General features: G+C 43.4%; 1 protein-coding gene across 2 annotated transcripts in view; it reads left to right on the top strand.

Moving 5' to 3' along the window:
* LOC139380417 (transmembrane protein 163a) overlaps positions 1 to 22,500 on the top strand; it is a 94,114-nt gene that overhangs the window by 70,177 nt on the left and 1,437 nt on the right. For both annotated transcript variants that reach the window (XM_071123077.1, XM_071123076.1), the window contains exons 5-7: positions 4,144 to 4,240; positions 19,266 to 19,377; positions 20,472 to 20,613. In XM_071123077.1, coding sequence (XP_070979178.1) covers positions 4,144 to 4,240; positions 19,266 to 19,377; positions 20,472 to 20,613 — 351 coding nt within the window. The remainder of the gene's footprint in view (positions 1 to 4,143; positions 4,241 to 19,265; positions 19,378 to 20,471; positions 20,614 to 22,500) is intronic.

The raw sequence follows: 22,500 nt of genomic DNA, 5'->3' as shown, positions 1-22,500 counted from the left end.
AAAGAAATAGGTCCTCCTGTATGCTTCATTTAGAGTTATTTATGTAACTTTAGTTGTGATACAAACATTGGGCTATATGTTTTGATTTTTAATACATACTAAGGCTGCATGATGCGACTCTAATGATGCTTTGAAAAAAGTTGCATGAAAGGCATGAGCTCTGGAGACACTTCATCAGTCTCTCATTCACAATTTTACAAGCACTTGATAATGCCTCAAATTTCCTAGCGGCAGTTCCTTTGTATGGCCGTAATGCACCCTAATAAAATCCATGCCTTTTGCTGGCAGTGGCCGTTGTTGTCACGACTGTTGAAGGAAGTGGACCACGGTGCAGCGTTGTAAGCGTACATTTTCTTTTATTATAGAAAATGACGCCAACAAAACAACAAACGAGAAAACAACCGTGAAGCTACAGGCTATGTGCCATAAACAAAAGTCAACTTCCCACAAAGACAGGTGGGAAAAGGGCTACCTAAGTATGGTTCTCAATCAGAGACAATGATAGACATCTGTCCCTGATTGAGAACCCTACCCTGCCAAAACATAGAAATACAAATAATAGAAAATAGAATACCCACCCCAAATCACACCCTGACCAAACCAAATAGAGACATAAAAAGGATCTCTAAGGTCAGGGCGTGACAGTTGTGCCCTTGGGCTGAATATTATAATGATAATTCCCTTCTCCCGGCTGCTCGCTCCGAAGCACTTCTCACTCACATGGCTCTCCGTCACGTGATTGGATCTTTCTCACAGGCTACAAGTGAAGACAGACACATTGGGGACGCAACTGCCCGCGTCCTCATCCAATTCCGAGGCGCATATTGAAGATATTGGAATAATTGTCCGCATTTACTTTTCGTCAGCCAACAAGATGGGTAAGCCTAACAAACAGCAAAAGCACTAGCCTATGTCAATCTACTATCCCCATAGTACAAAAGATGACCTATTCTATACTGTGCGAGAAAAAAATATTCCAAACATAGTCTGGGACAGTTGTTGGATCTGATAGATCCAATATTAATACAACCACTAGCCTCAAACTTTTTAAAGTAATGAGGCTGAGGCAATAGATCAGAACGTTTAGCCTAAAATGTTGACAAACTGTTCAGCTATTTCTTCACATTAGAAGCGCAGCAATACGCACACGGCAGTAAGCTATAAGCACAAATGTTCTAGTAGCAGGAAAACACCATTCTCAAAAGTGACCGCAAATGTGATTATGCATGTCATCTTTTATTATAAAGGTGCATTTTTATGGTGAAAATGATCTTCCCCAAACTTGAAACTTACCCTCTGCACATGTATGCCAGTTAGGCTCTACACCCGTTATAAAGCAGATTAATGTGCTTAATTTTAAGAAGATTTTTAAAATATATAGGCCTATGGGCTAGGCTACACGAGGTGTGTGACTATTGTTTGAAAAAGTCACAAAAAATTGCATGCGCTGTTTCTTGCCTTAAGCTGGGCATCATTCACAAGTGATAATATATAATTCACAAGTCATAGTGTGAAATTAGTTCAAAAGAATATATGTGTGAAATTATTGTTTTATTTAGAATGTATCGTTATCATGCACATGTCTAAAAACAGGGAAGGGGGGAAAAAATCATGGTATCTATGCACTTAAATAGCAAATGGAGGACGCTATTCCCATGGTTAATTTTCATGCCAGCCATGTTGGTTATAATCCTGTTGAAAAGATAAGCAATGTGCTTCATATTAGGAAGGTTGAGACAAATAAATACAGTAGGCCCAGCCTATAGAAAGCTGATGGGAGCCTCCTCTTTTTAATAGAGGCCATCACTCTGTTTTCTCATGCAATTGCATAGCCTATAGAAATGTTGCGCAACAGGAGCTCATGGGCTCTCATGAAGTGTTTGATTAGATTTTCGATGACATTTGCATTGATGTCAGAGTGATTAGAGGGACAATAGAGTGCCGAGTACCAGGTTACCAGGTTGTTAGCAAGTTTGGTAGGCTACTAATGACCATCAGCAGCATCAGAGCTTGGAGAAGCCTAATTAGCGTGACTAAACGGTCACATGGAATTTGACTGCCGTCATGACTCATGACCGCCGGTGTGGCGGTAATACGATCACCATAACAGCCCTACTTGTACATGACTATATTGAGCTGTTATTACCTGTATTTTTTGTCCAGGCCGCCTGGTAGAATCTATTCTAAATTACTCAAATGTTAAACATATGTACAGTATATCTTCAACAGAGTTATAGGATACAGTATATCTACCACAGTGTTACAGGATACAGTATATCTTCCACAGTGTTACAGGATACAGTATACCATCCACAGTGTTACAGGATACAGTATATCTACCACAGTGTTAGTGGGGTTCATCCTAGTTCATATCTTGATCCTGGTTCGACAGCATCTCACTGTTACTTCCTAAGCACTGCAGGTTCTACAATGATAAAGGACACCGACACCCGTCTACCATCCATCTTATGTATGCCCACTGTAGGGGGATGGGAGTACAGGAATGGAGGGGGGAAGGGATGGATGGATGAAGACATTCTCATTCTCAGTCAAAACCAGAGAGAAATGGGGAAGTAATGGCGAAGGAAGAAAACGACATCTTTCTCCGGCTCCAAAGAGGCACTAAACTGTGAAGCTGCTGCTGGAACCGTTGCCAGGAACCCAGAGAACTGACACCTTTCACTTTTGTTTAATGCGAACAGATCTCCCCTTCCTCTCTATGCCTGATTAAACCTGTGTTAAAATAGCACTCACAAACAGCTCTTGGTCCCTGGAGAACCAGTACAGCAATTCAAGTGTACCACAGAGAGGTGAAGCTAACAAAAACTGCAAGGCAATTTGTAAACTTTAAAATGTATTTTAGTTCATATTTTTTCTTCCATTTTTACTGGATGATGACAAGGGAATCAACCCTCAGTAAACCCATGTAACGCACAAATTATAATTTATACACTTTATACAATTTATGCATATATCACACTAAATAATCCTAAATTTACCACATAAAATCTACACTATTAGAAAAAACTTGCTAAGTAGAACCAGGGTTCTTCGGTTTTTCCCCATAGGGAACCTTTTTGGTGCTGGATAGAACCCTTTGTAGTGTGTACGGTTCTTCAAAAAACTCCCTCCCGCCCCAAAGAACTCCCTCCCTCCCACCCTCTATGAAGAACTCTGTATGAACGGTTCTACCAAAGAACCATTTTATCATCTATAGGTTCTTCCTAGAACCCTCTATGAACGGTTCCACCAGCATTATTATCCTTTAAATGTCATTATTTATGACAATACATGAAATACATGACATATCATAAGGCCTTATTTTGAGGGCCTCGTTATAGCCTAACACAGTGTTGTTAGGAATTTCCTGGTTTATAGGCCACATCAGGGCTCATTATCAAGTCACATTATGTTGGCTTGCAAAGTGATGTATAATTCCTGTTGGAATCCATTCAGAGTTAGGATATCCAACAGGTTGAATTGTTAATCACCTGCAACCTATATTCAGAATGACTGCCAGGGTAGGGAAGAATGGATACTGAGACTACCTCAATCATTTGTACTGGAACAAACATCTCAGTAACGGGTGCAACACATCTAATTATTAACAGATTGGATTAGTTTAGAAAACAATGTTTTTTTATCTTTGTGTATCATAAAATGTATCAACCAAGCAACGTACTGTACATACGAAAACACTGATATTACAGAAAATCAAACCATTCTGAAAATCTCCCTGCAACAGAGCACGCTGGGAAATATTATATATTGTTCTATGTAGAACCCTTCTTGCCTTCCAAAGAATCATCAAAGAACCCTTTCTTCCAAAAATGGTTCTTAGGATGTTAAAGGTTCTTTGTAGAATCCTTTGCCTTACAAAGAACTCTTGTCTTCCAAAAGGGGTTCTTCTGATGAAAACAGTTGTTGGTAGAATCCTATCCCCCCACAAAGAACCCTTTTTCTAAGAGTGTAATGGTATGGTAATGGAATGGTATGGTAATGGTATGGTATGGTAATAGTATGGTATGGTAATGGTATGGTATGGTAATGGTATGGTATGGTAATAGTATGGTATGGTAATGGTATGGTAATGGTATGGTATGCATTATGCGGTAATATGTTTTGGTTTCTGTCTGTCCACAGAGCGTGTGTGGTCCTTGGGGTGGTCTTCATCTTGTCCTCCCTGTGCATTCTGGGAAAAGCCATCCATGACCTGGCCACCAAGCTGCTTCCTGAAGTGGTGAGAGACGCACACACGCGGACATGCACGCACACACACACACACACAAATAGACACAAATGCTCACAAATGCTCACAGCAGCAAACACCAACACAGAAAACCCTGTCGTGAGACATCAGTGTGGGGAATCAGTTATTTTAGAATCTTTCCTCAAAGTCGTCGCCATGTTTTATATACCAGGAGATGTCTTTTTATAGCCCCCTTTTTCTACCTTGTGATGTCAAAGAAGTCTTCCTCTGCCCCTCTCTGATTCACCTACCCATGTGGTGAAGTGCAAGGCCTGCTGAGGTTAAGGCAAGGCAAAGGAAGCAGAGAAAGGAGTGGCTAGGTTAATCCTGGAATAGTCTCATCTCACTGCTGCCAGGAAATGCAACCTGTTCTACACTTCTGTAGATTGATGCTGCGGTAGAGATTTAAAAAGGTTGCCTCATCAAACCAACAACGTTTTCGTTCTAGATAGATAGCTATATAAGGTATGCAATGGCAGTTATCAGCCCTCATGGCCCTTACAATTTATTCCATTATATATAATTAAGTGCACAATCTTCACATATCCAATGTGATAGTATAATTGTAGGATATTGGTTTGAAGGTGTAAATGTTTCAATGAATGCAAATGAACCTCAACCCTCACATTTTCTCTCACTTTCGCGTTCTCTCTCTCACTGCCTCTACTCTCTCTCTCTCTCGCTTTTGTGCTCTATCTCTCTCTCGCTTTTGTGCTCTATCTCTCTCTCTCTCGCTTTCGCTCTCTCTCTCACGCTCACTCTCCCTTTCGTTCTCTCTATTTGCTGTCTCGGTTGGTAAATGATGGTAAATGAGTGATTTCTCTCTGATTTGGAGCCAACACCAGTAATCAGTGAAGCTGTAAAGTCTTTTAAGTCTGCTTCATGGCAACGGAGCGCCAACAGCTGTTGTGCGATGTAACCACTGGTCTGAAAACGACCAATTAGCTGCTCATTACCACGACAATCAGGAAGTAAAGTAGCTGATCCACAGCCCAGCCCAGAGTACAGGTCTTCACGGGTCCAAAAAGTTGGACCCAATATGTGTAAATATATTTAGAGACCCGTTCCAAACGGAGGGAGAGAGGTGCCACTCTAACAGGCAGGGAGGGGCTGTACTGTTATCGAGTGACATGGGGAGCAGTACACTAATAGCTGCCATAGCTATGTTTTATATCATCCAATATGAAGACGTTGTACCTGTCCTGACTGCATCAAACCGGGAGAAGCTAGTTAAGCTAGCTATATAGCTGAGGCTGCATGCACTTTCTCATCCTACAGTTACGAACAACATATGACAATCATGTCAGATCTGACCTAGACCTGTGACAATATTTAGAATTCTGTATCCGGGCCTGCTCGGGTCCCGGGTTCCAGGTTCCAGATCAGGTCTCGGGTTGTTCGGGTACAGATGGATCCATGAAGACCTCTAGCCCAGTCCAACCTTGCATTGCGTTGTCAGGATAGAGATGGAGAGAGGAAACGGGAGAGAGAGAGTGGGACTGAGAGGAAAGGGGGGTTAGAGGAAGTGAGAGAAAGAGAGAGAGAGAGAGAGAGAGAGAGAGAGAGAGAGGAGAGAGAGAGGAGAGAGAGAGAGAGAGAGACAGAGAGAGAGAGACAGAGAGGAAAGGGGGGTTAGAGGAAGTGAGAGAAAGAGAGAGAGAGAGAGAGAGAGAGAGAGAGAGAGAGAGAGAATCAAAGTTAAGAAAGGAGAGGATTGATAGATTAAGATAGAAATTAGTTCTCTCTCCCCCTTCAGTCCTCCCCCTCTCTCTCTTTATCTTTCTTTCTTTCTCTCTCTCTTTATCTTTCTCTCTATATCTCTCTTTCTTTCTTTCTCTCTCTCTCTCTCTCTCTCTCTCTCCCTCTCTCCTCTCTCCTCTCTCTCCTCTCTCTCTCTCTCTCTCTCTCTCTCTCTCTCTCTCTCTCTCTCTCTCTCTCTCTCTCTCTCTCTCTCTCCCCTCTCTCTCTCCTCTCTCTCTCTCTCTCTCTCTCTAGAACATGTCAGATGCTGCACTCTGCTCTTTTTTTGTCTGTTCAGCCTCTTAGAAGTTAATAAGTCCCAATAATCCTCTCTGCTCCAGTTTAGGTAGCTGCTGGTTGGCTGGTTGGTTGGTTCAGTAGCCTGTGTGGTCAGGGCTTTGTTTGAGACAGAGTTTTACAGTATTAAAGGCAGAAGTTTAGATACACTTACATTGGAGTCATTAAAACTCATTTTATCAACCACTCCACAAATTTCTTGTTAACAAACTATAGTTTTGGCAAGTCGGTCAGGACATCTACTTCATGCATGACACAAGTCATTTTTCCAACAATTGTTTACAGACAGATTATTTCACTTATAGTTCACTGAATCACAATTCTAGTGGGTCAGAAGTTTACATACACTAAGTTGACTGTGCCTTTAAACAGCTTAGAAAATTCCAGAAAATTATGTGATGGCTTTAGAAGCTTCTGATAGGCTAATTGACATCATTTGAGTCAATTGGAGGTGTACCTGTGGATGTATTTCAAGGCCTACCTTCAAACTCAGTGCCTCTTTGCTTGACATCATGGGAAAATCTAAAGAAATCAGCCAAGACCTCAGAAAATAAATTGTAGACCTCCACAAGTCTGGATCATCATTGGGAGCAATTTCCAAACGCCTGAAGGTACCACGTTCATCTGTGCAAGTATAAACACCATGGGACAACACAGCCATCATACCAGGAAGGAGACGCATTCTGTCTCCTAGAGATGAACGTACTTTGGTGCGAAAAGTGCAAATCAATCCCAGAACAACAGCAAAGGACCTTGTGAAGATGCTGGAGGAAACAGGTACAAGAGTATCTATATCCACAGTAAAACAAGTCCTATATCGACATAACCTGAAAGGCTGCTCAGCAAGGATGAAGCCACTGCTCCAAAACCGCCATAAAAAAAGCCTGACTACGGTTTGCAACTGCACATGGGGACAAAGATCGTACTTTTTGGAGAAATGTCCTCTTGTCTGATGAAACAAAAATAGAACTGTTTGACCATAATGACCATCATTATGTTTGTTGGAAAAAGGGGGAGGCTTGCAAGCCGAAGAACACCATCCCAACCGTGGCAGCATCATGTTGTGGGGATAATTTTCTGCAGGAGGGACTGGTGCACTTCACAAAATAGATAGCTTCATGAGGAGGCAAAATTATGTGGATATATTGAAGCAACATCTCAAGACATCAGCTTGGTCGCAAATGGGTCTTCCAAATGGACAATGACCCCAAGCATACTTCCAAAGTTGTGACAAAATGGCTTAAGGACAACAAAGTCAAGGTATTGGAGTGGCCATCACAAAGCCCTGACCTCAATCCCATAGAAAATGTGTGGGCAGAACTGAAAAAGCGTGTCCGAGCAAGGAGGCCTACAAACCTGACTCAGTTACAGGAATGGGACAAAATTCACCCAACTTATTGTGGGAAGCTTGTGGAAGGCTACCCAAAACATTTTACCCAAGATAAACAATATAAAGGCAATGCTACCAAATACTAATTGAATGTATGTAAACTTCTGACCCTCTGGGAATGTGATGAAAGAAATAAAATCTGGAAAGAAATTATATTATTCTGACATTTCACATTCTTAAAATAAAGTGGTGATCCTAACTGACCTAAAGACAGGGCATTTTTACTAGGATTAAATGTCAGGAATAGGGAAAAACTGAGTTTAAATGTATTTGGCTCAGGTGTGTGCAAACTTCCGACTTCAACTGTACACGCACTGTAATTTAAATCTAAAATCCTTAGTTGCTACATCCATTTATGCAATACCATGATATACCCATTGATCAGTGAAGAATATAACTGATAAATGCCTCATGAGGTTAGTTCTACTGTCGTACCCCATCAGAGCATAAAATGTTAGCTTCTTTTACGCCAATGTTTTTAAACAACGTAAATGTAAACAAACACTATATAGCCTCAAAACTTGGATAAAACTATTATTTTGATATCATGGATTGTCAGTCCTTGCATCCATAGCTCTGTCTATGAATTTGAGAGTGGTTACTGTACATTTCTCCATGCTCATCCCTCAGCTTTTTACCAAATCAGAGATGTTTGGAATTGCAGGGAATTAGCTTGAAAACTGCAACATTTGCTCTCCGATGACGAGGTGGGCCTTTAGAATGTTCCTTCCCAGGGCCGAAGACATGCACTGCCAAAGTCAGAGTAAAACTCCTTGTATGCTATTTCTATCTCACTCAGGTTGTGAGGGGTTCCCTGAAGAATTTGCTATCACAAAAGGGGTCCCCGGCCCAAAAAGTTTGAGAACCCCTGCTGTATAATGAAGCAATAAGGCCAGAGGTGGTGTGGTATATTGCCAATTTTTGGGGGGTCATGCCCACATTCAGGGCTCAAACCACCCAGTTTATAATACATTTTAGACTCTATAGTGATTGAACAGATCAGGCTCCATCGGGCCTGTCTTCACATACTCACACACATTCTCACAATCTCCCTCCAACTCTCTGTGGCCTGGCTCTGTCTATTTCACGTCATCCCTCTTCATCCTTCTCCCATTTGTCTCTGCTTCTCTGACTCTTAGTAGTGATGACTGTGAGGGAAGCGAGTTTAAAAAGAGTCGATACAATCTTTCGCCTGACAGATTTTTACTGCAGTGTCCAAATGTAACTCACCTTCCCGCAGCAATCTTTCTCTAACTCTAGTGTCATTTATACCAAACACAATCTGATCTCGAAGCGTTGAGGGTTAGGTCTACAAAATTACACGTCTGTGCTTTTCATTTCAAATCTGTAACCAAGATGTCAAACTTTTCACCTTGATGTTGTACACAACAGCGAAACACGGCAAGGTAGCCTAGTGGTTAGAGCGTTGGACTAGTAACCGGAAGGTTGCAAGTTCAAACCCCCGAGCTGACAAGGTACAAATCTGTAACCAAGATGTCAAACTTTTCACCTTGATGTTGTACACGACAGCAAAACATGGCAAGGTAGCCTAGTGGTTAGAGCGTTGGACTAGTAACCGGAAGGTTGCAAGTTCAAACCCCCGAGCTGACAAGGTACAAATCTGTAACCAAGATGTCAAACTTTTCACCTTGATGCTGTACACGACAGCGAAACACACAACGCTCTTAATATGTGTCGTTCTTCTTGGGTGAACAATATGCATCAAAATGATCCAGTCCCTCCATAAACTCATCTTAATCCTCGTCATTTGCAAACGTGAAGGTATTGAATATATTGATCCCTGTGGTCCCGCTATAGAAGAGAGCAACGTGAAGGTATTGAATATAGTGGTCCCGCTATAGAAGAGAGCAACGTTCACCCCTGGTACCATGTATTACTTTGTGGGTTACATCGAGCAAAGACGACCATCACCATCAATCATAGTTAACGAGTTTTTAACGTTATTCCGCCATTGACACACATAAACCACAGATGATGTAAAAGAGTGTCGTAAACCATCACTCAGAACCACATTGATGCAGGTCCAAAGACTCATTTGGCTCATTTGGCTCTCCTTCTAAACAGTCTCAGTAGGCTCATCTATAGTTAACCTGCCTGGGCCTGTGGCCAGATCAAATCTACCCCAGGGGTCCATTGTGCTGCACCCACACACACACACACACACACACACACACACACACACACACACACACACACACACACACACACACACACACACACACACACACACACACACACACACACACACACACACACACACCTGGCCCTGAGGTTGAGAGGCGAATCATCAGCCTGACCAGATTAACTGGTCCGGGTGCTAGTAAGAGACAGTGTATAGTGGATAGAGGTCAGATCTAGTAAGAGACAGTGGATAGAGGTCAGGTCTAGTAAGAGACAGAGTATAGTGGATAGAGGTCAGGTCTAGTAAGAGACAGAGTATAGTGGATAGAGGTCAGGTCTAGTAAGAGACAGAGTATAGTGGATAGAGGTCAGGAGACAGTGTATAGTGGATAGAGGCCAGGAGACAGTGTATAGTGGATAGAGGTCAGGTCTAGTAAGAGACAGTGGATAGAGGTCAGGTCTAGTAAGAGACAGAGTATAGTGGATAGAGGTCAGGTCTAGTAAGAGACAGAGTATAGTGGATAGAGGTCAGGTCTAGTAGGAGACAGACTATAGTGGATAGAGGTCAGATCTAGTAAGAGACAGAGTATAGTGGATAGAGGTCAGGTCTAGTAAGAGACAGAGTATAGTGGATAGAGGTCAGATCTAGTAAGAGACAGTGTATAGTGAATAGAGGTCAGGTTTAGTAAGATGGTGGTGGTGGCTCTGTGTGTATGTGTGGATTACCTGGATGTGATTCCTCTCACGTCCACCCTCCCTCTCCCTCAGTGACCAGTGAGTCTGGAACCTGATTAAAAATGGAGGAGTTAGATTGGTTTCCCAGCTGCTGTGTGGAAGTGGCCCTTTAATTTGAGCCAGGGATAAATGACAGAAATGGAAAACACCTTGTGTCTCTCTCTCTCACAACCGACTCACAGACAGAAGGTGTTTGAGTCTGAACATACAGAGGGAAGGGAGGATATCTCCATATTAGATAGAGGAACAACCAGTAATGTTGTTCAGTATTGATTCCAGACCACAGTTTGACGCGGTAAAGGCTTCTGACGTGGGGAATAAGAGGGAACACTCAAAATGTACTGGGGTGCTTTGGGGAGGGTTGTGTGATTTTGTTATTCAATGTGTTTGTATGGGCTAATAGCAGTAAGGCCAAATAAAATGTTTCAGCAAATAATTGTGTAAATATATTTTTTTGATACTTCAAGAGGTCTTAAAATTTCAAATCAAATAGCAAAATTATCCTTGGTATGACATTAATACATTTCCATATAGCTTAGTAGTAACCCCCTTCCCCGGCTAAGATGGGGCTTAGACTGTTTAGTGGCTAAAATAAGGGGTTAAATACATGTAAATAAAAAATAACTAATGTTTCCTGATCTTTTTTACATTTCCCAGATACAGTACAGACAACTCTCAACTTAATTTTAATTTTTAACTGTTGATCCATTTAGAATCTGTTATTCAATATGCTGTCTTAGACAGGTCTCAGGTATGTGTTAAATGTTGCCTGTAAAACAGGCCTACCTGGTAGAATGATATATCATCATGGCAGGGTATGCAAAACATTTATATCCGGGAACCTTAATATCTGAAGTGAGCAGTACTACCTTCATATGAGTAATACAAATGCAGTTTTTTTGAGTAAGGTATACGTAAATGTAACGCCCCCACTAAGCCACGCCTCCAATAACTTCCCAGTGTGCCTTGCCTTTTCGATTGAATTGTCGATTTACCACCAATGACTGTATTTGTTAGTGACAGAAATGTTCATTTTCAGTCCTGTGGCCTTCACCAAGTGAGTTCCTAGGTGAATATTATCCTTATAACTGAACCATTATATATATCATAAGGCCTTATACAGTGGCCTGAAACTCCTAGTTTACAGGCCACATCAGGCCTGCAAGTAGGGTAGCAAAATTCCACAAACTTTCACAAACATTTTTCCAGTAATTTTCCAACCAGGATTTATGGAAAAACCTAGGAAATGTCCCTGAATTTTGTAAATTTTGTAAAAATTTAACTGTAAATCACATTATGCTGGCTTGCATAGTGATGTGTAATTCCTGTTGGAATCTAGCCAGCTTTAGGCTATCCAACAGTTGAAATGTGTATTCACCCGCAACCTGCATTCATAATGACTGCCGGGGTTAAGAACAGGGGGAGGAAACTACCGTAGCCATGTAAACCGTTTCAGTAATGGGTGCAAAAATGTAGTTTATAAAACAATTATTTTTGTGTAGCAAAACATTTAATCAATGAATCACTCAATGTACATGCAAAACACAGATATTAGAAACATGTCCAAAAAAATCTACCTGCAGAAGAGCATGCTGGGAAAAAAGTTCTGGGAAATGCTGGGAAAAAAGTTCAAAAAAAAGATCTTTAAAAAATGTAGTTGGTGTGACTTCCCATTCGTTTTGAGTCAGTACCACATAAACATTTGAAGTAATAATGACTTTTCATTGAGTTTGAGTACAATTACTAGAAGTATTTGAGTTAAAAATGCCTTGGAGTTTACAGTGGATATACAACATATTGTATCAACACAACAATCTGTTTGTCACCTTTTGTTTTACTAAGGGCTCTATTCAATCCGGATCGCGGAAGTTCAGCATTACAGCGTGATTGGAATTTAAATGCAATGTTCTCGTGTTAGCGGAGACTGCCTTCTCGGTAAATGGTCATATTTCGTCTCAATCGGAAATTACTTTTACATTTCTGTTCTATCACTTCAGCGACACAGATTGCATAGAGCTCTAATACTGGATAGGAGGCATCATGTGTTTGTGAAGCAGTGTTTTATCACAGTGACACCATACCAAACATAATGACCTTGTGGAGAGGAGAGGCACATACTGCAAGCCTGGCTGTGCCATATTAATATGAATGACAAGAGCACTCCGTACCTAACTACTCATCTCACTGTAGATGTTCTACTTTTTATCCCTTCTGTTCCCTCCCTCTCCCCTCCACTCTATTTCTCTCTATCTCTCTCTCTCTCTCTCTCTCTCTCTCTCTCTCTCTCCTCTCCTCTCCTCTCTCTCTCCTCTCTCTCTCTCTCCTCTCCTCTCCTCTCCTCTCCTCTCCTCTCCTCTCCTCTCCTCTCCTCTCCTCTCCTCTCCTCTCCTCTCCTCTCTCTCTCTCTCTCTCTCTCTCTCCTCTCCTCTCCTCTCCTCTCCTCTCCTCTCCTCTCCTCTCCTCTCCTCTCCTCTCCTCTCCTCTCCTCTCCTCTCCTCTCCTCTCCTCTCTCTCTCTCTCCTCTCCTCTCCTCTCCTCTCCTCTCCTCTCCTCTCCTCTCCTCTCCTCTCCTCTCCTCTCCTCTCCTCTCTCTCTCTCTCTCTCTCTCTCTCCTCTCCTCTCCTCTCCTCTCCTCTCCTCTCCTCTCCTCTCCTCTCTCTCTGTCTCTCTCTCTCTCTCTCTCTCTCTCTCTCTCTCTCTCTGCATGCTGGGAGTGATTGGTGCATGCTGGGAATTGTTTGAGTGAAGGAGTGCGTGTGTTGTGGAGAGTTAGATATTCACAACTTTCTTTCGGTTTGTTATTTCTTGGTGGCATTTTCTTGGTTTTCTTCTGTGCATGATTAAGGTTATTATTTTTACTTTTTTTGTTGTGGTAGAATTAAGTTTTTTGTTTTTCGTATCGAAATTACCCTGATTTTGGCGGGGATGGCAGCCCGAATGGGGATGCCGTCCCTGTCACTTCGGCACGGCTTTAGGTGTGTTACTGAAGCTACTGTCACGGTGGAGGAGTTTCTGGTCAACGTAGGAGAGAAGGTAGGCTATGAGAATATTGCTTATGCATCCCGGATGAATAAAGCTGTGGTGGTATTTCTTAAAGAAGAATGTCTGGTTGATCGGATGGTTGAGCATGGTGTAATTCTTAAAGGAATGTTTTTTCAAGTTACGCCGCTTTTTTCTCCGTCAACAAGGGTAACGATTTCAAATGTACCACCGTTTATTCCAAATGAGCTGTTGGAGCGCGAGTTATTGCGCTTTGGGAAGTTCGCCAGTTCAATTAAGGTTGTTCCGTTGGGTTGCAAACACCCGGCGTTGAAACAGGTAATGTCATTTCGGCGACAGGTGTTTATGTTTTTGGACTCACCGGAGCAGACTTTAGAGTTATCGTTTAAAGTCAAGTATGACAATAGATTGTATATGGCTTATGCTAGTACGGGTAGTCAACGGTGTTTTGAGTGTGGGGATGTTGGTCATAAGCGACATGCTTGCCCGAAAAGGGAGAAGGCCGAGGGAGGGGCGCAGGTGGTCATCGTAACGCCTGGGCCCACTGATGTAGGGAGAGGTGGGCCGACAGCGGCAGAGCAGCCACAAGCACCTGGTGCTGAGGAACAAGTTATCCCTGTTGAGGGCACAGGGTTGCAACTTGTATTAGAGGGAAATGTTATGCTACAGAAAAGTATTGTGGTAGAAGGTAAGGATGTGTCTGAAGAGCCAGTTCCTCAGACTGGTGAGCAGGTGCCCAGTATGAGTGCTGGGGTAAAGGAGGGGGTTCATGTGGAGCTAGGCTCCCAGGTAGTGGAGGATATGCCCATTGTGAGTAACGGGGTACAGGAGGGGATTCATGTGGAGCTAGGCTCCCAGGTAGTGGAGGAGATGCCCATTACGAGTAATGAGGTTCAGGAGGGTTTTCATGTGGAGATAGGCTCCCAGGTAGTGGAGGAGATGCCCACTACGAGTGCTGGGGTTCATGTAGAGCTAGGCTCCCAGGTAGTGGAGGAGATGCCCACTACGAGTAATGAGGTACATGAGGGTTTTCATGTGGAGCTAAGCTCCAAGGTAGTAGAGGAGATGCCCACTACGAGTGTTGGGGTTCATGTGGAGCTAGGCTCCCAGTTAGTGGAGAAGATGCCTACTATGAGTAGTGATGTTCAGGTGGGGCTAGTCTCCCAGGTAGTGGAGGAGATGCCTGGTACGAGTGATGAGGTGCAAGTGGGGAGTGTTGAAAGGGATGTGGTAGAGGGGAGTCAGTTGTCTGTGGTCTCAGCTGAGGATCAGGAGAATGATATGGATATCTCTTTAGATATGACAGCTGCTGGTGAGGACTCAGTTTATGATCTAGAGGAGGTAAATGAGTTTCTGGATCAGACTTTTGGGAAATCTGTCAAATTGGCAGATTATTTTGATGTTGATAAGTTTGTGAGGTCAGCTGTGATGTTACAGAAGACGGTGGGGTTAGACCAATTGAGTGAGAAGAAACGGTTTCACTTGAGGAAATTTATTACTGCTGTTGCAGCAGCAAAAGGTGGTGGGAAACGTGTTCAGGTTAAGAGAAGAAAGAAAAATAATGATGATGATCATGCTTCATAGGGTGTCTTTTTTCTCGTTGGTTTCTCTGTGGTTTCTTCTGCTTTTCTTTTCTCTTTTCTATATGGAGGTACTAAGGGTAGGTTCTCTCAATATTAATGGGGGAAGGGACAGGAATAAGAGGGCTTGGGTATTAGAAGTAATAAAACAGAAAAGGCTTAATGTAGTTTTCCTACAGGAGACACATAGTGATGAGGAAAATGAGGTTGACTGGGGTATGTGGTGGGAGGGGCAGCATGTACTCAGTCATGGTACTAATTTCAGTGCTGGGGTGGCAATCTTGTTTTCCTCAGGCTTAGGGGTGACTGTGGTATCTACAACAGAGATTGTCAAGGGTCGGGTTTTATTGGTCAAGGTGGATGTTATGGGGTTTCTGTTTGTTTTTTTGAATGTTTATGCTCCTAATGAGGGTACAGAGCGTATTGCTATATTTGATCAAATAAAGGAAACCTTAAGACAGTGTGACCAAGAGGGGTGTATGGTTTTAGGGGGTGACTGGAACTGTACAGTGGATTTTACTGTTGATCGCACCGCTGAAGAACCTCACCTGCGGTCAGCCACTTGCCTGTCTGGCCTATTAACTGAGTTTGAGCTTTCTGATGTGTGGAGAGTAAGGAATGCAAAAGTTAGGCAGTACACATGGCTAAAAATTAATGAAGGTCGTGTCAGTGCAGCAAGGTTAGACAGGTTGTATGTATCTGATCACTACTGTAGTAGGGTTGGAAAGTGTGCCATTACTCCTGTGGGTTTCTTTGATCATCATATTGTTACTGTTGATATTCACTTGTCCTGTCCACGACGGTCATCGCCTTACTGGTATTTTAATGTTAAATTGTTACATGATGTTATGTTTTGTGACAGGTTTTTGTTGTTTTGGGAAAAATGGAGGGGTATAAAAGGGAATTTTGAGTCCTTGAGACAATGGTGGGAGGTTGGGAAGGCCCAAATACGAGTTTTTTGTCAACAGTATACTGCTTTGTCTCAAACTGAAGTTAAAGAGACTATCAAGGCCCTTGAACAGGATATCAAATCTATTGAATTGAAGCTGCTCACTCAGAACGACCCTGGACTAGTCATGAACCTACAGGACAAGAGACATGAACTGAGGTCGTTTCTGCATGAAAGATTGAAGGGTGCCTTGATTAGGTCTCGTTTCGCTTCCCTCAAGGATATGGATGCTCCTAGCACTTTTTTTTTCAACCTAGGACAGTCGAAATTTCAACGCAAACAGATGGTCTGCCTTCGTCTCCCTGATGGGAAGGTGACCACGAATGATATTGAAATGCGTCAACATGCCGTGGATTTTTACTCATCCCTTTATAAGGCGGAGGATTGTGACTCTTTATGTACTGAACAGTTGTTACACGGTCTTCCTCAATTGGGACCTGAGCAGAGAGTCGCATTGGACGCTGATATTACACTGCAAGAGCTGTCCACAGCAGTTATGCAGCTCTCAACAGGCCGAGCCCCTGGCATCGATGGTTTACCATCTGAGTTTTATAAGCACTTTTGGGGGTCTATTGGGGAGGATTTTTATGAAGTGCTGTGTGAATCTTTTCATGAGGGTTCTCTTCCTGTATCCTGTCAACGTGCGGTGCTTTCACTGTTGCCAAAAAAGGGGGATTTGGCTCTCATAAAAAATTGGAGACCTGTTGCCTTGCTGTGCGCAGAATACAAAATTGTTTCTAAATGTCTCTCAAACAGGTTGAAAGAGTATCTGGGATTGTTGATCCACAAGGACCAGTCCTACTGTGTACCTGATCGCTCTATTGTTGACAACTTGTTTCTGATAAGAGATGTTTTAGACATTTGTAAACTGTCGGATGTAAATGTGGGTTTACTTTCGTTGGATCAGGAGAAGGCTTTTGATCGTGTGGACCACCAGTACTTGTTTAAAACAATGAAAGCCTTTGGGTTTGGGGATGTTTTTCTGTCTTGGGTGAATTTACTGTATGCTGGAGCCTCGTGTATGGTGAAGGTTGGTGGTGGTTTGAGTTGCCCCATCCCTGTCGAAAGGGGCATCAGGCAGGGATGCCCAATTTCAGGGCAGTTATATAGTCTGGCGATTGAACCAATGCTTTGTTTTTTAAGAGCGAAGCTTACTGGTTTCTCTGTGCCAGGTGTAATGAAGGGTCCCACGATAGCACTGTCTGCGTATGCAGATGACGTGATTGTTTTTATCACAGGGGGTGAGGATGTTAAGGTTCTCTCAAACGCTTTAAAGGTGTATGAGGGGGCCTCCTCAGCTAGAGTAAATTGGGGAAAGAGTGAAGCGCTGTGGGCAGGTCAGCTTCAGATGGGGTCCGCTCCACGGTTACCAGGGGGGCTTCAGTGGGGCAGAGATGGAATGAAGACTTTGGGAGTTTTTCTAGGCTCCGATGTCTTTCAGAAAAAGAACTGGGAGGGTGTAGTGGAGAAAGTGTGTGCCAGACTGTCAAGGTGGAAATGGGTGTTGCCCCAGCTGTCCTATAGGGGACGGGTCCTGGTAGCTAATAATCTTGCTGCTTCTACCCTGTGGCACAGACTAATGATTTTACAGCCACCAAAGGGTCTGATACAAGAGCTTCAGAGGACCCTTGTCAATTTCTTCTGGTCTGGACAACACTGGATCAAAGCTGCAGCCCTGTATCTGCCACTGCACGAGGGTGGGCAAGGCCTGGTGGACATTTCCTCTAGGATCATGGCTTTCCGGCTCCAAGCAGCCCAGAGATTGTTGTACAGAGACTGTTCTAGCTGGGTCGAAACAGCCTACATATTGATGAGGAGAGCGGGCTGTTTGGGCTTAGACAAACATATTTTCCTCTTAAAGCTGGAGGGGGGTGATTTGACTGGCCTGACTCCATTTTATGAGTCTGTTATGCAGGCTTGGAGAGTCTTTGTCAAGTCCCGTAAGACCGGCACGCTACCAGGGATGTGGCTTTTTGAAGAGCCTCTTTTTCATAACACTGCCCTCCAGTCCCGTGTTCTGGGTTCAGCTAGCCTACGTTCATGCCTATTAGGCGTGGGGTGTACCAAGCTGGGTCATCTGATGCGGAGCAGGAGCAGATTGGAGGAGCTGAGAGAAAGAGCGGGGATCCGATCATCTCGCCTACTGAGGAAGGTCGTCGATGAGGTCTGCGACTCCTTGCCAGTGCTTCATCTGCAGTATGTGACTGACATTTCCAATTCTGATCGGTGGAAGGAGGGTCTGGATTATGTGTTCCCTGCACTGATTGTTAGTGCTGCGATGGGGGCATTTGAGGAGGACGCGGGGATGCTGCTTTCCTTCGATACCCCGGAGCTGGGGGAGTTCAACGAGGTGGGAAAAAAGGCTATGTACAGAACATGTGTGAAGGTGTCCCATGCCTCTTCCCTGGAAGGGGTAAAATCGACGAGGTGGGCGGATGTGCTTGGTCCAGGTGCTTCTCCAAAAGGCTGTTGGCGATCATTATATAAACTGCCTATTGATAAGAGGACAGCTGACCTCCAATGGAGGATAATACATGGAGCTATAGCCACCAACATGCATCTGGTACACCTGGACCCTACTGTTGGGGAGGGGTGTCCATTCTGTGCTGAAGATGAATCTCTGGCACATCTGTTTTTGCTGTGTCCCAGGTTGGTTGGGATGATTGATCTGATCACTGATTGGTTCTCAACGTTGGGAGAGGTTTTCTCTTCCCAACTGTATATATTTGGGCCAAAGTACAGGTTCAGTCAAAAGGGTGTAGTTGTGTTGCTTAATTTTGTGTTAGGGGCAGCAAAATTAGCGATATGGAAGACCCGAAAGAACAGCATTCGGGGACAGGGGTCTGTGGATGTGGTGGGAGTGCTGGAGGGAATGTTGGCAGCGAGACTAAGGGTTGAGTTTGCCTATTATAAACTTGTCAACAATATTGATCTGTTTTTGAGTATATGGGGTATTCAGAGGCTGTTGTGTTTTGTTACTGTGGAGGAGGAATTGGAGTTGTGTTTTTAATTGATGTGTAACTGTGGTTTTGTATGAGTATTTATTGTGTGGTGGGCCCCCAGACCCAATAAAGAGTATTTAAAACTCAAACTCTCTCTCTCTCTCTCTCTCTCTCTCTCTCCTCTCCTCTCCTCTCCTCTCCTCTCTCTCTGTCTCTCTCTTTCTCTCTCTCCATTTCTCAGGATGACTTCCTCTTCAGTGTGTCTATTGTCAGTGGGATTATGTGTATTATCCTGGCTGTGTTGAAGTTCATGCTGGGGAGAGTGCTGACCAGTAGAGCCCTCATCACTGACGGTAGGCCAGGAAAGACTGACTCATATATACACACACACACACGTACCACACACAGGGACCCGCAAAGGTGCACACACAACCACACACACACACACACACACACACACACACACACACACACACACACACACACACACACACACACACACACACACACACACACACACACACACACACACACACACACACACACACACACACACACACACTGTACCAAGGGCTTGCATAGCATGCCTACTTGAACTGGAGCCAATTAAAGCAGCGATATAAGGCCTTATGCCAGGGAGGTGAGAAAAATGGGAGAAAGTAAAAAAAACAAATGATGGTAATAAATAAGAGCTGAGGTGACTGGTGTACGTGGTCCAGTTGTAGACACTCCTCTCCTACAGGCTCAAAGTAGAGCCTCAGCCCCTTCCTCCATCCCTCTCTCCCTCTCCTCATACACCTGTTCCTTCACTCTCTTTGATGGTCTTTTCTCTCTCTCTCTGTGTCTCTGTCTCTCTCCCTTTTTCCCTCTCCCTCCCCCTTCTCTCTCCCCCCAGGTTTTCACAGCACACAAAGCAACAATCCAATAAGTCTGATGTTGCTGTTCTGTTCTCAGACCCTTTTCACTAATTTCCCACCAGACAGACATGGAGGCAGGCTTTTTAACTCCATGGTGTGATATTAACGTGGTTCCTCTCTGTGGCTGTAGCGTTTAACTCCATGGTGTGTTATTAATGTGGTTCCTCTCTGTGGCTGTAGCGTTTAACTCCATGGTGTGATATTAACGTGGTTCCTCTCTGTGGCTGTAGCGTTTAACTCCATGGTGTGATATTAATGTGGTTCCTCTCTGTGGCTGTAGCGTTTAACTCCATGGTGTGTTATTAATGTGGTTCCTCTCTGTGGCTGTAGCGTTTAACTCCATGGTGTGTTATTAATGTGGTTCCTCTCTGTGGCTGTAGTGTTTAACTCCATGGTGTGATATTAATGTGGTTCCTCTCTGTGGCTGTAGTGTTTAACTCCATGGTGTGTTATTAATGTGGTTCCTCTCTGTGGCTGTAGCGTTTAACTCCATGGTGTGATATTAACGTGGTTCCTCTCTGTGGCTGTAGCGTTTAACTCCATGGTGGGGGGCATCATGGGTTTCTCCATCCTCATCAGTGCTGAGGTGTTCAGACACCACCCTGACGTCTGGTACCTGGACGGATCCATCGGCGTCATCATCGGACTCGTCATCCTCGCGTATGGGGTCAAGTAAGAGAAGTGTAGCACGCGCGCACAGACATGCTCACTTACGTAAACAGACAGTCACATCAGAAGGTCACATGAAGACATTCACACACACACACTCACATGTACATACATCAGGGTTAGGCTCAATTATTCATTTTGGAATTGACTCCCAATCAACTCACCCACAGGATGTAGAATTTTAGTCAAATAATGAGTTTCATTGAATCTGACAGGTCACATCTCCAGATACCAAAGAATATATCACTTTTCTCTGGAAACAATGTTCATGTACTCTTTTAACCTTAGTGCTTAGAATAGCCAATTATATTTCCATTTCTTTGGCTTCTTTTTGAAGGCCTATGGGTCAACTTCAGGATTAAACTAATGCATTCTGGGAAATGTGGTATTTCCCCCCCATATTGAACATGCATGTCCAGTTGAAGTTGGAAGTTTACATACAATTGTTTGGAGTCATGAAAACTTGTTTTTCAACCACTCCACAACCACTTAACAAACTATAGTTTTGGCAAGTCGGTTAGGACATCTAAATCTTTTTACAGACAGATTATTTCACTTATATTTCACTGTAATATAATTCCAGTGGGGCAGAAGTTTACATACACTAAGTTGACGTGCTTTTAAACAGCTTGGAAAATTCCAGAAAATGATGTTATGGCTTTAGAAGCTTCTGATAGGCTAATTTACATAATTTGAGCCAATTGGAGGTGTACCTGTGGATGTATTTCAAGGGCTACCTTCAAACTCAATGCCTCTTTGCTTGACATCATGGGAAAATCTAAAGAAATCAGCCAAGACCTCAGAAAATAAATTGTAGACCTCCACAAGTCTGGATCATCATTGGGAGCAATTTCCAAATGCCTGAAGGTACCACGTTCATCTGTGCCAACAATAGTATGCAAGTATAAACACCATGGGACAACACAGCCATCATACCAGGAAGGAGACGCATTCTGTCTCCTAGAGATGAACGTACTTTGGTTCGAAAAGAGCAAATAAATCCCAGAACAACAGCAAAGGACCTTGTGAAGATGCTGGAGGAAACAGGTACAAAAGTATCTGTATCCACAGTAAAACAAGTCCTATATCGACATAACCTGAAAAGCCGCTCAGCAAGGAAGAAGCCACTGCTCCAAAACCGTCATAAAAAAGCCAGACTAGAGTTTGCAACTGCACATGGGGACAAAGATCGTACTTTTTGGAGAAATGTCCTCTTGTCTGATGAAACAAAAATAGAACTGTTTGACCATAATGACCATCATTATGTTTGGATGTTTATGTTGGAAAAAGGGGGAGGCTTGCAAGCCGAAGAACACCATCCCAACCGTGAAGCACGGGGGTGGCAGCATCATGTTGTGGGGGTGCTTTTCTGCAGGAGGTACTAGTGCACTTCACAAAATAGATGGCATCATGAGAAGGAAAATTATGTGATTATATTGAAGCAACATCTCAAGACATCAGTCAGGAAGTTAAAGCTTGGTCGCAAATGGGTCTTCCAAATGGACAATGACCCCAAGCATACTTCCAAAGTTGTGGCAAAATGGCTTAAGGACAACAAAGTCAAGGTATTAGAATGGCCATCACAAAGCCCTGACCTCAATCCCATAGAAAATGTTTTGGCAGAACTGAAAAAGCATGTGCGAGTAAGGAGGCCTACAAACCTGACTCAGTTGCACCAGCTCTGTCAGGAGGAATGGGCCAAAATTCACCCAATTTATTGTGTGAAGCTTGTGGAAGGCTACCAGAAACGTTTGACCCAAGTTAAACCATCATGTTGTGGGGGTGATTTGCTGCAGGAGGGACTGGTGCACTTCACAAATAGATGGCATCTTGAGGAGGAAAATTATGTGGATATATTGAAGCAACATCTCAAGACATCAGTCAGCAAGT

Source organism: Oncorhynchus clarkii, chromosome 22 (genome assembly GCF_045791955.1).
Source record: "Oncorhynchus clarkii lewisi isolate Uvic-CL-2024 chromosome 22, UVic_Ocla_1.0, whole genome shotgun sequence".
Lineage (NCBI taxonomy): Eukaryota > Metazoa > Chordata > Actinopteri > Salmoniformes > Salmonidae > Oncorhynchus > Oncorhynchus clarkii.
This window is presented reverse-complemented; position numbering and strand designations above follow the sequence as displayed.